We start from the raw sequence: 19,637 nt of genomic DNA, 5'->3' as shown, positions 1-19,637 counted from the left end.
CACTATCCACAGAGCTGCACCGCAAACACCGGGCCAAAGCAAGACATCGCGGCTCTGCACACATCGGTGTTGACAGAAAAGATGATCCGTGCAAGTCAGGGAGACACACATGAATTCATGATGCCTCCTCATTCTCATCATGAATATTCCCAAAAAGGCTCTTCCCTGATCTGCGGGACATTCTTTTCTTTTTGGTACAAGTGAGGACCCCCGTCCCCTTATTCAGTCCCCCCTAAATCCACCCATTCACTGCTTATAGGCCCTGATCTCCACATGAAATGATACCCCTCTTTCTCCTCCACTCTCGCGCCTTAAAGCGCCCATATGCCAGGCAGCGAGGAGGCTGGGAAAGCCCATAATTGATCAGTAAGTCTTGGCTGAAAAAGTGTGACCAGGGTCAGCCCCCCACGACGCACGCAAGAGTGGCTTCATATTCAGATATATCGGGAGAAGTAATGAGAGTTCTGCAGAGCAAACACTCGTGATGTATTTGTTGACGGACTGAAATATGTTTGTGACACTGAAACAAATGTGAAAATAAGTTTATTACGATTTTCCAAAACACATAATATAATTGCTCTTTATTACAGTAATAGTCTTGACATTTTGGTGATTAATATTTAGATTTTCACATTTATTTAATTTTTTTACCCTTAAAAACTAGAAGGAAATGTGTACACCAGCTGAAAACAGTAAAAATATTACATAAAATTCACATGTTAAAATCAACTGTTATAAAATGATCACAGCAGCAAGTGTCTTGAAGATTAATTTTGATTGTTTTTTTGTCATTAATCAATGAAATCATGATCACCTCTGTTCAGTTCCTCAGTCATGTTAAATGGTCTAATTAACTTCATATTCATTTGTTGAGTAAAAGAACATTTCATGATGTATCTGAGGGAAACTTAAATGGTTTGTTTTGATTCTAAGATTTACTGGCACACGGTTGTCTTTCTCTCTCTCTATTTCTCTCACTCACACACACACACACACACACACACACACACACACACACACACACACACACACACACACACACACACACACACACACACACACACACACACACACACACACACACACACACACACACACACACACACACACACACTGGCAGTAAAGTACTCAATAGGGACACAATCATCTGCTTCTCTCTTCCACAGGAAGAATTTCAACTCAAGGGGCTCTAAGAAAGAAAACGCAGCAGTGGAATGTTTTCTGTCAGAGAAATAATTCACTACAAGTCTTATTCATGAAACTGCAAACAGATATAAGTCCTTGTGTTTCTTTGAATCCATGTGACCTTATATTGCTTCACAGCTTTTATATTTTAGCAGCAGCTGTTAGTGGAAGACATTTTCTTTTGTATCTCATGATGAATTAATCTGATGTTAAACTAAAAATATCTGATCAAAAATGTGCCTTGGTCCACTTGGTTCAGATACAGGATCAGCTAATGAAAACTGTGTAAAACAATGGAAAGGCTCATATGACACTCACTGTCCAGTGTAGTATTTGCATGTTGTATGTCATTGGAAGTAGAGGACAATAAGAAATTGAAGGAATGGTACATCATTTTTGGTGAAATACCTCATGGATAAAAAGATCAAAAACTTTCATACCTGAACACTAAAAATGCATTCACATAGTATCTGAAGAATCTGAAACACACAACCTTGCAGCAAGAAAGCTGATAAATGCACAGTGTGAAAAAACACTGATCTATTCCTCTGACAGGCCTCTGGCTTCAGTTTCAGCAGCGAGACATGACAGTACGGCTAAAATCCTAGTGCAGCGAGTTTGTCCATTATGATGTTTTTGAGGAGGCACAATTGAAGAGAATATTTTGTAAGAGCAGCTCAGTGTCAGTTAGTTGTTACAGTAGGAGGCCTCTTCTTTAGGAAGGCTTCTTCGTTGGAATCCGACAGGGTCCACATCCAAAATAAAACCATCTGACCATCTGTCACATCTCTGAGCTCCATCAACTTGTTTGGGACTTGCCGCAGTTTGCCTGTTGGTCACGTTGGCGTCAGAGGTCGGCTGAGTTGTGGGACTGAGCATCGCTAGCGTACGTGACGGTGGAGGGTCCGGGGGGCCAGTCGGGGTCGTCCTGCAGCTCCAGGGCCACGTTCATGTAGCGCACCCTGGGAGGTTGGTTTCTCCGACAGAACAGCCAAGAGAGGAAGGACGAGCCCCAGCGGCTGTTGGCCTCCTAAGAATATGTGCAGTGAGGAAATTAGGGGGAAAAAAGTTTGTGAGCGGGTATTTATATGTTGATTCCACTGGATGGATGAGTGAGTCACTTCAGGATTGGATGTTCAGAACATCTTACACAAAACTAAGTCTTTCTTAACACACACATATCTGTTTAAGTGTTTGGCTCGATTCCTTGATCACTACTGCACAGACACCAAATGTGCAATACAGCAGTGTTGGATAGTGGGGAGAAGTGGAGACATCCATCTTTATATTCAGTCAATAGTTTGAAGTGAAAGAAGGCCAAGATTAGAATTATGCTGATCTGGTTATGTGAAAGTGTGAGATTATTGCATAAATATTAAAAAAGACTATTGCAATATTGATTTTGGTTGTCAAGCATTACAAGTGGTTTATGAGAAATGTGCATCTCCAAGTTTATGCAGAAGTAGAACAGATCTTTGCCTTAAAAACAGTAGTAATAATGTGCTATGTGCAATTAAATATAACCTGCGTAATAACATACATGCTTATAGATAATCTATAGAGTCACTTTGGTGATGGCATGTTTTATAGACAGATTTGGATGTGAAAACGATCACCTGCAGCGAATATGCAAGAAAAGCAGCAGGATCAGAGCTAAGAGAGCAGGAGAAGGCATCACCATCCACCCAGTGGAACCAGGCAAAACAGAAGAACGTGTAGTGAAAAGCTTCCCGACCTGAGGTTTGGCAGTAGCAGGGGACGCTGAGGGGCGATTTACCCCCTGATTGCCTCTGAAAACTAGCCTCCACAGGATGATGTCAAGGATCAAAATCTATGGGAGATTTCAGGGGGAACTTAAGACTCAGCCCGACAAACATGAGAGGGAGGATTGAAGAGTTTGGTTATAGCCACAGAAATGCACAAAGACAGAAACAGCTAAAAAAAGATTCATTGATTTCATTCACAAGGCGGAAATGTACTAATTCCCTCAGGGGAAGAAAGAAATCAATGCATGCAAATCAGAGTTTTCTAATCCAAAACAGGAGATCAGTCACAGAGAGCTTGTGGGGTGTGATGTTGCAGAACGTGTACCTCCAGCATGAAAGACACGGCCGCATTCACGACAACAATAACCACCAGTGTAACGCGCCAGTCGTGGGGAACACACACGATCTGAGGGGAGGCAGAGCAGCACGATGAGAACACAACGTATTCAACTTCTTGCAGCAATCAGAAAAAAAAACGAGAAACACAGGTTTTACCTCCAGGAAGCTGTCGATAGCAGGGACAGGATGCAGCATGATGAAGAGGAGAAAAGTGTACAGACCAATGCAGGAAAGCATGAACGGCCCTGGTGGGATAAACATGAAGAAGTTTAGGCAAACAACATTGTGTTTATGGTAATTTCAACTTTCAGGACCATCAAACATATGTACGCAAGACTGGACTAGTGCCAGAAATGTTTGTTATGCTCATATTTAGGTTTAAAAAACTGGATTTAGACAGAGAATTGAAGGATTTAGGAAAGTTAATTGTCAAAGTCTACAGAGATCACATTTACTTTTCTATCTTTAAATATGTGTTATAATTCCCTTCACCAGAAATGTTTATGTTTATATTTGCAAAAAAATGGAACTCATTTCACTTTGTGGAAAGATGGAACGTGTCAAAAAAGAAAACATAAAAGTTCCGCTCAGATTCAGACAAAAGGGTAGATCCCCGAAAAAAAATCACGACACTGCGGGAATCAAGTCGTAAAATTGTGACAATAAAGACGTAATATTCAGAGAAAAAAATCGTAATGTCGTGAAAATAAAGAAAAAAAAAAAATTTGGGGAGAAATAAGCAGCAAGGAGAACCTGTGCTCGCTGGAGTTTGACTCCTTCTGGATTCTTGCACATTCTTTTCAAAGTTCTGATATTTATATTAATGTGGTGCTGAAGTGAAAAGATTTACTATCATATAGTATTTTTGACTATATTATAACCTAAGCAGATTCTCCACATTCCTGATTTCAACACAGACTACAGGCTGATGTTCTCCTGGGCTGAGCTGAATGAGTCTTACAGTTCTTGTAGCTGGGCTGTCTGAATGGTTTTCCCTTGGAGAAGACGATGGCCACACACAAGTACTGGAAGGAGGAGATGTAGAAGAGGGTGGTGTTCTCGTAGTTCTTGATGTTTTTGTGGTCGTGAGGACTAGAAACGTTGGAGCTGTGAGTGAGACTGGAGCTGGAAACATTACAGGCGCTGCAGGACGAGACAGAGGGAAATGTAATGCATAGTTCAGACAAACCTCAGAGAAGTATTCAAATTCTAAAATGTCAATGTATTCCGGTTTTTAAAAAATCTGTCCTGTTGTTTCTTTTTGTCTGATGATCAGCTTATATTGTTTAAAAATGTATTATTCAACTACAGATTGATTCACTGATTCAATACTATATTTATATTCTATCTTTATCCAAAATCAGATACTGTAAGAATAAAAACAAGGCAGGAGGAAATTGAGAGTTGTAAAAAACGAATTTATACAACTGATTCTGTGTTTTTACCCTGTTTTTTAATTCTTCACTTCCTGGTTACAAATAGACTTTTTTCCAAAGGTTTGGGACCAGGATGAAATGTACAGTAAAAGCTTAATGTACAATTAACATGTCTTCAGTGATTGACTCATTTGTCATTGGGCAGTTGTTCATTTCAGACGTGTCACTCACTCTGACTGAGGGGTCCATGTCTCGTACCAACTCTGCTGCCGCACTAAGAGAAATACCAGGACTTGGAAGAACAGGCAGGTGAGGATCTGGGTCAGAACGGAGCAGAGCAGTGGGCCGGAAATCAGACTGGACGGAGGGCGACGCCACACCAGCTCCTTCCACGCAGGGTTCAGACTCACTGAAGACACAAAACAAGAAGTTGATGTTTTCATATTTGGAGGCTTTTGTCTGATCCCCAAAGTAAAAACATGGAAAGTGTTTTTCTGTGCTTTTGCTCATATAACTCACTCGTAAAGACGATGATGAGAATGATGGCGATGTCAATGAAGAGGAACTGAAAGTCTCCTAAATTGCTGAGGATCTATAATATCAGAAATGTCAAAGAGAAGTTAATAATCGCACAGTAATAGATGAATGACAATTTATTTTTACACTGTGACATTTTTTCCAGAAACAAAATAACATAAAACTCTGTGGCCTCTGGCTTAGTTTGACCATTGATAGAAGCACCTCCCCTCCCCGTGCCCACACACACACACACACACACACACACACACACACACACACACACACACTGACACACACACACACTTTGCAGAACTTGCTTCTACTTGCTCCTCACATCTCATGTGGGACCTATATCAGGCTTTGTAACACAATGGTGCTAACCACAAAGGCCAATACAACAAGTAGCGTTGATAACATATTTGTGTTTGTTTTTAAACTGTTTCCTTGAATGTAACTGAAAAGTGGAGCAAAGTGTTTATATCACAAAGAGCATGGTATTTACAGAGTAGAGCAGGGTGACGGTGAGGTACTGGATGATGCTGTAGAGAGCCATGAACTTGAAAACACAGAATGACGTAATGAGGGCAGCTCTACCCTCCCTGTGGATGGGAAGAATAGAAGAGACATTCAGGATTAGATACAAATATATAACAATATTCCATGTTTTGCTGCTCAGACGAGTTTAAAAGGGTCAGTTCACAAAGTGGGCAGCAAAATACACCAGCAAAAGTGAAGTCGTGAAATTTATTCCACTAGAATAATAGGATTTTCTGTCTGTTTTTGTCAAACCTGTTAATGAATTGATTGTGCATGAGTGTAGCTGTGAACCCTGGTTTGTATTTGTATTGTTTTTTTAAATTCTTTGAACACTAAACTTAAGTGATAAATGAAATTCAGGAATCTCATCAGTGAGTGAATAGACCTGATGAGGTTGGGGACACAGGAGATGTTCGGGGTGGTGGAGGTGAACGGTGAAGCCACAGACGCCTCCAGCTCAGACAGAGAAATCCCACTGTGAGCTCTCTTCAGAGCCTGAGAGAGAGAAAGAGAGGGAACACATTAGAGAAAATCTACCAGTCCAGGTTCATTTTTTTCTACTGTTTTTTATCCCCTTTCACTCCATTTTTTACTGGTTTGCACAAAGTGGTGCACACTGAGGGTCTCGGCCTTGACATGTTATGATTTGGCTCTTAAATTAGACTGAACAGAATATCTTTTATTACAATAGATTCTTCAATTTGCCATGGACTTTTGCGTAAAGCACACAATTTCTATACAAATAAAGTTATTATTATTGTTATTATTATTATTATTAATACATATTATTTAAACATATTATATCTATATGTTTATATCTTTTGTTAATTTCTTTTCTATAACTGTTGTCAGGTTTTTGACAATGCACCTACAGCACTATTTCATGACGTACTCTGTGCAATGACAATAAAATAAATTATTTTCTATTCTGTTTATGAACGAGTCTTTTTCTATACTGCATAAAGAAGAAAAAGCTGCAGTAGATTTAAAACACGTTATTCAGCATTAAACTGTTGTATATTGTTGACACTAACGTACATTTCTAATGTTACACTAATATTTCTCTGCTCTAACTAAAGACTGCAACTTTGATATTATTTGGCCTTGACACGTTAAAACACAGGTTTTTAAGTGCAACGCTACTTTCACGGGATCCAATCAGATACTGGTTCACAGTTGATGGCACTGGATACACCAATGAAGGCATAACTAAAATACCTCAGACTAAACATGTAGAAAGTTTATGCATATCCGGAAAATCTAATCCGTACTTACTCCACAGTCATTAGCACCATCACCACACATCCCAACAGTGTAGCTGGAAGGTAAACAGAGTGGGTGGGGGGGTGGGGGGTTAACCATTGCCACATATGATGAAGATGCCATAACATCACATGAGGATGCTCATTAACAGATGAAAATTGAAGCCACAAAATCAATGGAAGACTCACTCGATGCTCTGCAGGATTTCCACCAGCTGCGTCTTCTGGTCTGGAGCCATTCGGGCAAACACTGTGGCTCTTAGCGCGAGCTGCAGCGCACCCATGTGGGGAGACAAGGAATTACAGCAATGTCAAAAAGGAAATGCCACGTGGCTTTAAAAAAGATGTGTATCTAAAACTAATGTGAATGTGCAGATACTTATTTGTCCACTGCCATGCTTGTACCTTTTGGAGGAGTTGAGGGAAGTGCTCGGTGATAACAGCGAAGGCTTTGCCACTCACAGCGAAGTGATAGCTTTGTTCCTGTGAAGGTTGTCGCTTGTCATACGCCCTTTCCTCCAGATTTATCTCCACAGACTAGAGAGGAGAGGGTGAGTCAGGAGACCAGAGCAGAAAACTGCTGAACTGTGCTATCTGCATGACAAATAACACTGTAGGGCCTCGGACAAACATCTTCCAACCCCCCTCTCATGCTTGTTTCTGACTAAGTCATGCAAACAAGGCTATTGACTAATATATAAGTATATACATGTACCAACCGCGCAAAGAGACGTTCACACCAATCATTTTTTAGTGGTTTCCTCGAAAGCTGAACTGTGTGTTTCTTTGCTTTAGTTTGTTCAAACATTTGAGCAGATAACTGCAAACAGACGACTGAACATGCAGGTCTGACACGTTTTAAAATAAAACTAGAGCAGAAATCGTTATTTTGACCAGACTCAGGAAAACCAGAGAAGGAGTCAGTGAAGACAATCACTCCCAGTATTTTCTAACCAGTACGACTGTCCCAGAACATCAATACCACCGTCTGCCCTCATCCCCATAAGTTCTTGAATTTCATTATCTTTCCAATTTAACATCTTCATCTGTGTGGTCTAAATGTATACCGGTTTATCATCGTGAGATATTTTTATTCTTCCAGTTTCATATCTGTTGAACTTTCTAAAAGGCATCAACTTGCTCGCGGTAAATTCTCCAGACATTTTCCTGTTTAATTCTCACATGGGCTCACTCAGATATTTTACAGGATTGGCAGGAAAAGTTCAGGGAAATTTGCAGTGTTCAGCACATTTCTGAAAGCAGCTTCAAGTCTTACCTGATTGTCCTTGGTGGGCTGAGCGGGGTTTTCAGTGTAATGCCACATGATAGTGGCAGGATTGAAATCTTTAGGGGGCCCAGCATCTGCTATAACGACTTGCTCATGTGCACGGACCATCCCACAGTCTCGAGCCACTGATATGGCCGTCAGCATGTTGTCACCTTACGGGTGAGACAGAAGAGAGAAGGGATGTGACATGGATGCTCACGATTTCAGCCCCAGATAAGTCAACACGTTCACTGAGCTTGGTTACCTGTGACCATCAAGGTGCGGATGTTGGCTTGTCGTAATTCACGTAAAACCCCGGCGGTCTCCTGCTTTATTTTGTTCTGCATGATGATCAAACCAAGGAACTCCATGTTGGTCTCTATCAGGACCCTGAAAGTAACAGACCATCATTTAAACACCATCATCGGCACTGCACAAGTCAGGATTTAAGTTACTTTATTGATCCAGATTTAAGGGATCAGTGATGGTGAGAGACAATAAAGGATTAAATTTGTTATGGGAGATAATAAATCTTTGTTGCTCACTTCACATTAGCTGAGGAGTTGTTATTATCTGATTTTAACTTGCTGCCTTCCTGCTAACCTTCCTTATCCATGTTAATGATTTTCTATATTTATCAGACGGACAGCACACATCCAGGAATGTGCTGCTTGAAAACAAGCCGTCATGTGAGCTTGTAGGTGAGGCAAGGAAACCTTATAGTCCTGTTGCACCACATATTGCAGCTGCACTGTATTATGTGTTTTCTATGGACACATATTGTTGTGAGATGGAGATTCCTGACACCAAATTCTGATATTTCCTCATGTTTTAGCAAACTATATATATATATATATATTATAATGTAATTTCTCCTGATGTTTAGTCAGTTATCAGTGGAAATTGATAAAATTAAACATCAGGACCATCTTCCAACCAACAAAGATTTTATTTTAGCAGCGTTTTAGGGTGTCATGTTTGAGGAACTTCCCCGTCAATAGCTGCATGCACTGTGGACGGTGTTATCTGTGAATGGAGACGTACCTGCTGAGGCTCTGGACTTTGTGCCAGGAGAGTTTGGACTCCAGCGGTCGGTGTGCCAGGGCAATAACCCTGAAGCCCTGCCTGGTGTAACTCTCCAGAGTCTCTGTGAAACTCTGTGGGACTGAGGTGAAAGACAGAGCCATGTCAGTCTGTTTCTGTCTGTTAAAAATGGAGCAGGGAGACTATAGCTACTGTCAACTGCTTTGTGAATCTTAATTGAGGAGACATATCCGTGCCCGAGCTACAGGGTGCAGGTTAAGTGTCAGACCTGTGTGCTGTTTGCAGAGGCTCGCCACAATCTCCGGCGCTCCTTTCAAGTAGGCATCCATGTGCTTCTCCCCTAACCTCCTGACCACCACGCTCATCCTCTGCAGCGCCGACGAGAAGGGGAACTGACGCACGATACCAATCTCAAAGGACTGAGGAGCACAAATCCCGATATCAGACACAAAATGCAAAATATTCCATTGATGCACCCACAACAACACAAAGAGTGAAATCCATTATGGAAATGACATTTAAAACGTTCATTTTTACACCAACAGTTGACTCAACAAATCATAACACAATGCAATGACAATATAAGGCAAAGCAGACTCAGAGACTCTGCCTGATATTAATAATTCATCTGGTTTTCCAGCCCAAGTAGACGTGTATAATGGAAGTTTCTCAGGCAAACAGCAAGTCAAAGTAAATAATAATTTCTTTAAGAAAATGTAATTTAATTTAATTTAATAGTTTTGAGAAATGTGGTTTCATAACAGCAATCTCACGTCTGTGCACTAATTAGGAATGTAAATAAATATATTTTCTACTATATAAAACTCTTTGCTCTGAGAATTTAAAGAAAGAACAACTTACCGATATTTGAGAAAGCTCCTGGGAAAAGAAACATAAGTAAATGAATGAATATTCAAATTTGACAATAAACCTAAATATAAAGAAGTTTTGGACAGCCATTAACAAATACTCTGATCACAAAGTAAACACAAAGAGCCTCTTTACCATGTTTGGAGCCAGGGGATTGTTCTGATTGGCTTCAGGGACGACCTGCTTTGGAGGTCGCACCACTGTGGGCATCAGGGGGTTGTGGAGCGCCGTCTCCTCCTCAGTGGGCTCCTCCAGGATCTTAACAAAAATAACATAACACCATCATAACTTAATGTCTTGAGATTATCACTCTCACTCCCACTTTGCTCTTGAAATGAAAGAAGAAATTTCAGAGTATCCATGGTGCCAGACTTTAGTTAGTTGTGGTGCCATGGATGACGGCACCGTTTTAGTGAACTAGCTCTGCCAAGGCAGTGAGCGTGGCGCTGCATAACTCATGTACACACTGGTCTCCATGCTGGTTGTGGTGCATGTGACTAAGCATGCGGGGAGTCAGGGCTGATCAATGTTATTTACCCAGCCTGTGGCGCTGAACATCTTGAGGTCCAGAGGGTCTCCGGAGAGTTCGCCCTCTATCTTGGTCAGTGAGTGGCAGGAGGCCATGCCCGCCACGAACACTGAGCTCACCAGACTCTGCTCAGCTGCGTCGGACTCTGGAGGAGAGAAGCTGCAACAGAGAGGGAGGATCGGACTCAGCAGCTTGACAGTTTGTGACGACGACGGGAGACGATTCCACACAAATATAACCCTGTTTAACCTTGGTCATGTAATAATACTAATGACGTTAATCTCAGGAATCTCATGTTAATATCATGAAAACATGAGAAAATATAATTTTCTGACAAGTGTAGGACAACATCAACACATTGACTGCAATTTGCAGTATTCATACTATTTATGTTATTTATCATATTTATATCTATATCAGTCACTTTACTGCTATTGTATGCTCTTTGCAACTGCTTTTCTTCGACTTGTTATATTTTTTTAAGAACTTTATTCTATACTTCTTTGCTTGTTTATATCTTTTTTACATTTTACATTACTCTATAAATCTTCTCTCTTCTCTGACATTTGGGAAACATATCTCAAAATAAACATTTTCAGATTACACTCAAGTCAACCTAAGCTTCTGAGGAATGAAAAAGTTAAGGAAAAGCATCTACTTTGACTTTAGCCAGAATTCTCTCCAGATGTTTGATTCTTCTCAGTTTGACAGTTATTCTGATGCAGATGTGTTTGCATTGGACGACAACAAACACCACAGTGAGCAGCTCGTACTGTACCTGCCAGCTTCAGCTCTCTGGATACCCCACATGTCCAAACCATCCTCTGTCAAAGTACCAGTCTGTAGGACAAACAAACAGGGATCTAAAACAATGATGAGGAAGCACCGAACCCACGTGATACAGTGATAGCACCTCAGAACATGACAACAGTCCAAAAAGGTCACTTTTCTGAGAGTAACAGGCATTTGGCCTGACTTTAGATTAACGACTCAATGTAGACACACGCAAGCACGCACGCACGTAAAAAGTAAAACATTTCAAATGGCTTTTTTTATGTGACAAAACAAAAATGTCCAGTTTATTATCATAGAAGAAACGAGCAGAGACTTGAACCAGATTTTGTTTTTTGTATTTTGCTCAGAATATCATTGAAATAATCCAATGGTTTTAAAAATGGTTTCTACTTTTTCATAATAGACAAATTGATTATCTACTAAATGTAATCAATACTATTGCTTTGACATATTTTAAATGTGTGGTGCTTGACCGTGTGGCCTGATAGAACTGCAGCACAGCCTCCAGACAACATTTCACAGCATGGCTTTAACACAAAACCATTAAATCATTATATTACGAGAAGCTTGAACTGGAAGTGGGTCTGAACGATTCATAACTCAATTTTCTACATTCTGAGCCAAGACTCCATTCTGTGTCAAGTCAAGTTCCCAGACTCCAGGGACACCTGACGAGTGCAAGAAAACAAAAAAGACAACTATGTAGTAAACTACCTTGTCAAAGCAAACCAGGTTAAGTTGACCACACATGTTGATCCTCTGGGGGCTGATGCAAAAGATGCCGATGCGTTTCAGACGCCGCTGTGCGTACACGATACCGGCCGTCATCGCTGCTGGCAGAGCCGGGGGCACCGTGATGGTGATGATGTCCAGAGATTCAAGGATGATGGTTCTAGCAGGAACCTGGATCGAGAAACAACCGTCAACTGACCTGCAGTGACATTTACAGATTCACCTGTCATCTGTAGGAGCAGTTTTACCTGGTTCATTACACTGAGGATGATGGTGTAGATGAAGCCGATCCCTGCCACCCCCACCAGACACAGCAGGAACAGGTAGGCATCTCGGTAGAGCTTGAAGTCAGTGGGTTTGGGGTAGAGGATGGAGCGCACCAGTTGGCCTTTCTCTGTGCTGAAGCCTGCGGGAACACAGTGGCTGAATATGTGGAGGATCAGTCTGTTAATGTCAAATCTATTTTCATCACCAAGGCCACAAGTTGTTGTTAACTCCACCATTTTCATCTTTGTTTGTTTAATATTTTGCGCAATTACGCAAAAACTGATTTCCATGAAATTTTGTGGAGGGGTGGGAAATGACCTAAGAACATATATTACCCCAGTACATTCTGGTGCGGATCTTGATCAGGGGGCGGAGACAGGAATTTTTTCTTTAGCATTGAGAGATTGTGCTTTTTCATCAGTTTAGTTGATTTCTCAGAGTATAATTTGAAGATATTTATTTTTTTTAATCCGGCATGTTTATGGGACTGATACTTTTGAGTGTGGTCAGACTGGTGCAGATTCTAATAACAATCTGGACCTAATGGTGGAGCAGACATTTTTTTCCACCTGCTGTATTGTGACAAATCGAGTTAGAAACCTGCAACTCCTGCCACTGTGTATCTGAGAAACATAGTTCCCGTTGTGTTTCCCACCATCTCACCTGTTCGGACCACCACAGCCTTCACCAGTTCACCAGTGTAGAAGCGGGTCTGGATGACGTGCGTGCCACAGAACAGGGTGTGTCTCTTGTGCTCCTCCATGTTGTAGCTCACGGCTGCATCCTCACCTGCACTGGGCAGACTGGTCTTGGTAACTGGGACGCTCTCCCCTACAGACAACACACATCCGAGGAAACCTTCTTCTCAAACAGAAACATTTCTGCAGTGTCCACAAGTGTAAACACAACGCACTGCACAATTAATGCATGTAATTAATTTGTCTTTTCATGTTACTCTTAAAATGACCCCCAATTAAAGCTCTTTTGTTTCAGTTTGACAGTGAAGCCTTTATTACCTCCACCTAGGAGATTATGTTTTTGCTGAAAAAAAACTACGAATAAAAGGATCTCCCTGAAACCATACCTGCGGCAGATTGTCGATTTTCCCGTTTGGGGACAAATAAAGAATTATCATATCTTATCTTAAGAGCATTTATGAATTATGAGGGTGTAGCAGCCGAATGGAAATACAACCTGTCAGCATGCTCTCATTTACAATGCAGGTTCCATGGATGAGCACGGCGTCGCAGGGCATGATCATCCCGTTGGCCGGAATAATGACGACATCACCGGGAACGAGCTCGGTCGACATGGCTTCTGCAATTTCTGAGTAAAACAATAAGAGGGAGAGCAGTGGAAATGATGTGATGCACTCTGCACACTGTGTCAGGAATTATGAGGAAAATAACTAATGTGACTCATGTATTACTGAATGATACAAAAGAATAGTAATGGGGACTTCTTTGTAACACGATAAACACATCATCTGCTTTGCACCATCAGCTCATTTTAGAATGTCAATCGTTAACAATGACATGGCCTCATACACAGCTCTATGTGACATTCAGTGAGGAGCGTTCACCTTTATTTTCTTTACACACTGAAACACGCACCACACTGTGAGTCGCCACCATGTCATGCAGCATCACATATTGCTGAAATGAGAGACGCACTGATTCAACAAATGAGAAACACACACACACACACAACTGGTGCAGAATACAAGCCGTCCCTGAAAAAATTGTTTTGGAATTTGATTCTTAAGAGGATTTGACTGGAACTGCCATTTCTCTCTGATTGTGAGCTCCTGTCACAGTTTCCTACAATCAAGCACAACTCACCTTTTTAATGGTATACAGTGAGGTGGCTATTGAGATGGCGGACATGAAAACGATGGCCGTGGCGTAATAGTAGTAGTCCTCCGCACTCCACAGAATCACACTGAAGAGCTGGAAGATGTAGAACGGATTCAGGACCTGATGTGGGAAGAGAAACACAAACTGTCCGTTTAAAAAAAAGAGAACTTATCATATATAACACACAGAAGAAGTGTTGGACTTGATAAGATCAGAAATAAAACAGTCAAATTCTAATTTTTTCCCTTGTGTTATTAAACTGTCTTATTATTAGTTCATTACTTTTGGTACTATGTTCTTGATTTAAAATTATACTCTATTCTTTTAATATTATCATTAGTAGTAGTAGTAGTTGGAGTTGTTGTTGTTGGGTATTTGGTATCTGTTAGCTTTGGAATGCGTTTCCGGATTCACAGATACAAACTTTATATGCCGTTGTTAATTTTCCTGGCGTGTAGAATTTCCATAAATGAAACCTGAAATCAGAACTCACCTCCATAATGAGAAGCTTGAACAGAGAGGGCACTCTCACTGCGATCTCATTCTCCCCGAAAAACAACCTCCTGTTGAAAAGGAGTCAGGAAACAGTAACAGGCTCAGTATGGGTTTGATACAAGGTTGTATAACATGATATTACCCCCACAGTTAATTGAGGGCAATAAGTATATAAATGTACCATGAATAAACAAAACATAGAAAACAAGGTGAGTGGGAATGTGTGTGTGTGTGTGTGTGTGTTGAACCTGTGGTCCTGCAGGGTTGTACAGAGTCCGGAGCTGTGTTCAGAGTGGATTCCTTCACAGCTCACATTCACATCTTCCAAGCCTCTAGAAAAGTCACACACACATTCATGTCGACTGGCGTTGTGATTCATTATGGAGATTCGCATTCACATTAAAGGAAATAAAGGTTATAATAAATTATGGTGCCAAGAGCAGTAGAAGCAGAAAACAACGGGACTCTTACTTATAGGTCTCAAAGTTCTGCGTCTCATCATCCCAGTAGTATTTAGTGCTGTGGTGGGTGAAGTGGTGGATCTAAAGAGGAGGAGGAGGAGGTCAGATATTTACTGTGTAACATCTTCACATTTCAAAACAGCCAATCACAGACCTAGACTAATAATTGAACCTCATCTATATTGATTAGATGCATGTAACGTGAAGGAGAGGCAAACAGTGTCCACTTAAATACCTGAACAGGCTGCCCTTGAGCCAATTTCCCATAATGCTCCTCGCTGTGGTCTCCGTTCGGCAGCTGAGCCGTCGCGGACAAATCCAAGTTGTCGAAGGGTTTCTTCCACGTAGCTAGCATCATATGTGCTTTGGCTCGAGACCACTGCCTGAACTCATCCTGTGGTAACAACATAAAGAATGACTCTCTTCCTCGGCGGTGAGGCGGCACACTACTGTTTCATCGTGTGTGCTGTTTACAGTGTGTGTGCCAAGCAAGTGTCATTAAATCTGAATATGTTCAAAAGCAGCTGCGTGTGTGTCCATGCATGTTGCTCGTGTGGAAACAACGTATAAGAGGTAAAAGTGAGAAAGAAAGAAAAAAAAAAAAGCAAGTACCGTGGTCCTGAGCAGCAGCGTGTGTGCGTCCCTCAGCGAGGTGTGTGTGCAGGTGCCCTTGACGCCCCACTCAGGCAGCCAATAGAGGAGCAGCAGGAGGAGACCGCAGGAGCAGACCACACCCACACCCACCAGGATGGTCTTCCACAGACAGGGCCGGTAGCCCCACACCTCCTGCACAGGGAAGCACCGATGTAAAGAGACTGAGGGGAGGAGGCCGAGACATTTGGTAACACACAGTAAATGTTTCTGCCTCAGTAGATTTAAGTGAACGTGAGTAAATGGTTTGTTAGTGCCCTCATTGTTGAAGCTCAATGATCCATCCATCCATAAATCCATAAATCCATATCTGTGTGGGGGGATCTGAAGCCAATCCAAAATGGTGGACAGGTCCCCAGCGTATCACAGGGCTGACATACAGACACAAACAAGCATTCACACTCACATTCACACCTTCGGCCAATGTAGAGTTTCCAATCTAATCCCAATCTGCACACCCAGAGAAAGTCCACACAGACACGGAGAGAACAAGCAAACTCCACACTGAAAGAAGAACCAATCGCTCTATGATGGGGTTTTAATTGTTGGACGACAATGGAGCTTTGTGGTAGATGTGGGTAGACAGACAATAACCGTCTGTTGAATTGACTGGCAGGCGGTTGATTGTGGTGCTGGCAGACCGTTTGAATTCCCTTCCAACATTACCAGAATTACTGGTTTATTTTTATTGTCTTTCAATGAAGGAACTGTCTGTAACTTCATTTTCCACCAGGCAGATTAAACTCAGCATCATAATAAATATTCATATTTACTAAAATGTCAAACTATGTCCCCCGGGAACATAAAACCATCTGAGACCTGAAACCATCATAAACCATGTTATCACCCGTGAAATTTCGAAATTCTCCAAATGACTTGTGGGTAGTTTCAGTATGTGTAGTGGAAAGATTTGGAATAAACTTGATTGTGATATTCTGTAATTCCACACTAACACATGATTTAAGTCTTTAAAAGGCAACTCACTCTACGATACATCACCAAACATGTGATCACAAACATTAAAACTAAAACCACACATCCCACTGTTAATTTGAAGATGATTTTAGGAGGGAAAAAAACACAGAGGAGACACAATTGCTCAACACAGTATATAAATTGGATTTGTGAAACTACAGCTTTAAGATGGGAAGTGATATTTACCATCTCATCCTCCAGGCCTTTGTTTATAATCGTCGCCTCTCTCGTCTTCATTCTGTCACAAGAGCAACAACTGCAAAAGAAAGACAAAGACAAAACCTTTTAGTCACTAGGTATTCATGTTTGAAGGTTTCTCATCACAGACATCTTTGACTCAGGTCAGCAAAGACAACACGACTTGCAGTTAAGAAAGTATTAAAAGATTCAGTTTTAAAGATTTTAAAGCAAATTAACATCCAGGCAAAGAAAAGAAGTCAATTGCTGACATTTATATTTATAAAGTTTATTCCCATCAGAAAAGAAGAAGTGGAATGTGTTGGAGTTGAATATGAAACCACAGACCACAACTCTTTGTTTAGCAAAAACCAATCAACATTATTTATATAGCACATTTGAAACAACAGTTGACCAAAGTGATGAACAGGCTTAAAATGCGACAGTGCAAACATACATACAAATTCATGTAATCAATACTGAGAGTGAACAGTAAATACAAAAAGCAATAAAACATTAAACACTGTAAATATTTGGGAAATAAAATCTTGCACAATATTAGATTAAATCAAGGAATCAAACTCAACTCGAATGGACAGCCAGTGAGAGGAAGTGGCTGTTTAGCAATGACCTCTACTGATGAGCATACAGATCTTAAGTCTACAGGATGGAGTATGAAGGGGAAACACTTGATGGTGTCACTGTCAGACGGTTTAAAATCTTAAAATCAATCCAGAATTTGACAGGAAGCCAAAGAGAGGCCAGCGCTGGTGTTTCTTTTTCCAGTGAGAAGACGAGCTGAGGAAACAGTTCTACACCTGCATAACGGGAGTAACAATAATGTAACTGAGAGGTAGTAAAAGCATAAACGACTCCCCGTGACAACCTGAACAAACTGCAACACGTTCTGTTTTTTACAGTCGCCCCTTTTCTCCTTCATAGCTCTTGATATAATTGACTCACCATTAGCTGAGAGGAAAATTAAAGCCCTGGTATAATTTGAGTTCTCCAAGTGTTGATCCAGTCCAATCCATGGAAACCTTTGCACCAGTCACACCCACAGTAATGTTTGACTAATGGTTTACAGGCTCTCTGACCAGACCTCTCAACACAAACAACCAATTATACTTAACTTGTGCTGCACTGCTTGATCGCAGTTTGGCACAAACTTAGGACAATGACCTACATGATCACAGGATGTCAAATTACATTTATTGAAACTAATTTAAAGGTATAACAAGGGTCTGTGACCTGATTGGAGCATTAAACAACTCATGCCATCATGAAAACCATCTCTAAGGTGGTGGTGCATCAACCTGTGTGAATGCTCCCTGCAGGCATAATATAAAGAGAAACCAGGTTCGATCCCCAAACAAGACCTGGGGCAATAACAAAAAGTCAAATTTATATTGATAGGTTTTATATATCATGCAGCACAGAGGAGGTATAACACATAACTGATCGCCTTTAGATTTGTTTGACTTTCTTTGCTCATAAAGAGCTTAAAACCACAACTTCCACTCACGAGCAACATTTGATCAAGACATAATGTGCCTTTTATTGTGAAAATTAACAATATCAACTGATATGAAGATGTTCACTTTGATATTTTTGCCCATATGGTTCAGCCCTGTTATGCATGTATACAACTGGAGTGTCCAGATGTGCAAGGCTGATGCAAACTTGCTCACAGAGAGCTCAGGGTGTAACAGCTGCCAAAGGATCCTCCTCTGAAATCCACTCTGAACCAGTGGTTTATGTTTACTGTAATAAATCTAGATTAAGATACATAAGATGTATCAGTTATACAAACACAAGTCATTATAACAAAGTGTTGGCCAGTGGATTCTTCCTACGGACCCTGAACCACCCACTGTTCCGTTGATCGAGTTGCAACGTGCTTTAAATGAGAAAACTGAAACCCCCCCAAGATCAGTTTCTAGTGTTTCCCCACGAACCCATGAGCAAACACAGTGAGTGTGAACCTTCAGCTCCAGTCTGTCCCTTCCACCCACATGATCCCCACTCGGATCGCAGTTTAACACGTTGCTGCTGCAGAGATGGAGCGCGTCCACTCCACCAGCACCCAGCCACACACACCGAGGGAAAGAGCCATGATCGCCGCTGTTTAATCCACCTACCGACGCTTCTCCTCCTCCCGGTCAGTCGGGGACTCGGTGCATTGTCAGCCGCTTGTGTTCAAAGTTTGTTAGGATCAGTCTCCAGCTGACATGCGTGTGGAGCAACGTGCCTACCCTGCACTAAGGGGACCCTCCACGCTGCGCGGCGCTCGGACCGTCCCAAACCGGTCCGCTGCGAAGGAAGTGGGAAAACAGGATGTGAGGTCATCAGAGGACACGCACGCACACGCACACACCACGTTTGGGCTCAATCCGAGCACTTTGCTACAACGTGGGGACCGTGCAACGACACGTGCACGGAGCTGCAGGATCCAACTTGGATCCAACTCCAAAACGAGGAGAAATCCCAGTCTGCCTTTTACTCTCCCTAAATGTTAAGTGTTGGATTATTAC

General features: G+C 41.5%; 1 protein-coding gene across 3 annotated transcripts; it reads right to left on the bottom strand.

Annotated features, from left to right (window-relative positions):
- Positions 1 to 1,091: 1,091 nt before the first annotated feature.
- Positions 1,092 to 19,413, bottom strand: LOC133017881 (polyamine-transporting ATPase 13A3-like). Of its 3 annotated transcripts, none has more exons than XM_061084122.1 (33): positions 19,245 to 19,413; positions 17,113 to 17,182; positions 15,913 to 16,086; positions 15,536 to 15,694; positions 15,311 to 15,381; positions 15,088 to 15,171; positions 14,838 to 14,907; positions 14,330 to 14,464; positions 14,071 to 14,143; positions 13,683 to 13,814; positions 13,152 to 13,319; positions 12,470 to 12,627; positions 12,204 to 12,392; positions 11,473 to 11,534; positions 10,703 to 10,853; positions 10,301 to 10,423; positions 10,157 to 10,174; positions 9,564 to 9,714; positions 9,296 to 9,416; positions 8,517 to 8,641; positions 8,261 to 8,424; positions 7,390 to 7,521; positions 7,174 to 7,253; positions 6,998 to 7,040; positions 6,108 to 6,217; positions 5,688 to 5,784; positions 5,186 to 5,258; positions 4,898 to 5,075; positions 4,252 to 4,433; positions 3,447 to 3,535; positions 3,277 to 3,357; positions 2,921 to 3,016; positions 1,092 to 2,215 (listed from the first exon to the last, which is right to left on the bottom strand). In XM_061084122.1, the coding sequence occupies exons 2-33, from the start codon at positions 17,161 to 17,163 to the stop codon at positions 2,033 to 2,035; spliced, it is 3,723 nt and encodes a 1,240-aa protein (XP_060940105.1). In that variant the 5' UTR covers positions 17,164 to 17,182; positions 19,245 to 19,413; the 3' UTR covers positions 1,092 to 2,032. The 3 variants fall into 3 exon arrangements, with proteins under 3 accessions (XP_060940105.1, XP_060940106.1, XP_060940107.1); XM_061084123.1 differs by having other exon boundaries at positions 19,359 to 19,403; XM_061084124.1 differs by lacking the exon at positions 2,921 to 3,016.
- Positions 19,414 to 19,637: the final 224 nt, after the last annotated feature.

The sequence above is a fragment of the Limanda limanda genome, chromosome 13 (genome assembly GCF_963576545.1).
Source record: "Limanda limanda chromosome 13, fLimLim1.1, whole genome shotgun sequence".
Lineage (NCBI taxonomy): Eukaryota > Metazoa > Chordata > Actinopteri > Pleuronectiformes > Pleuronectidae > Limanda > Limanda limanda.
This window is presented reverse-complemented; position numbering and strand designations above follow the sequence as displayed.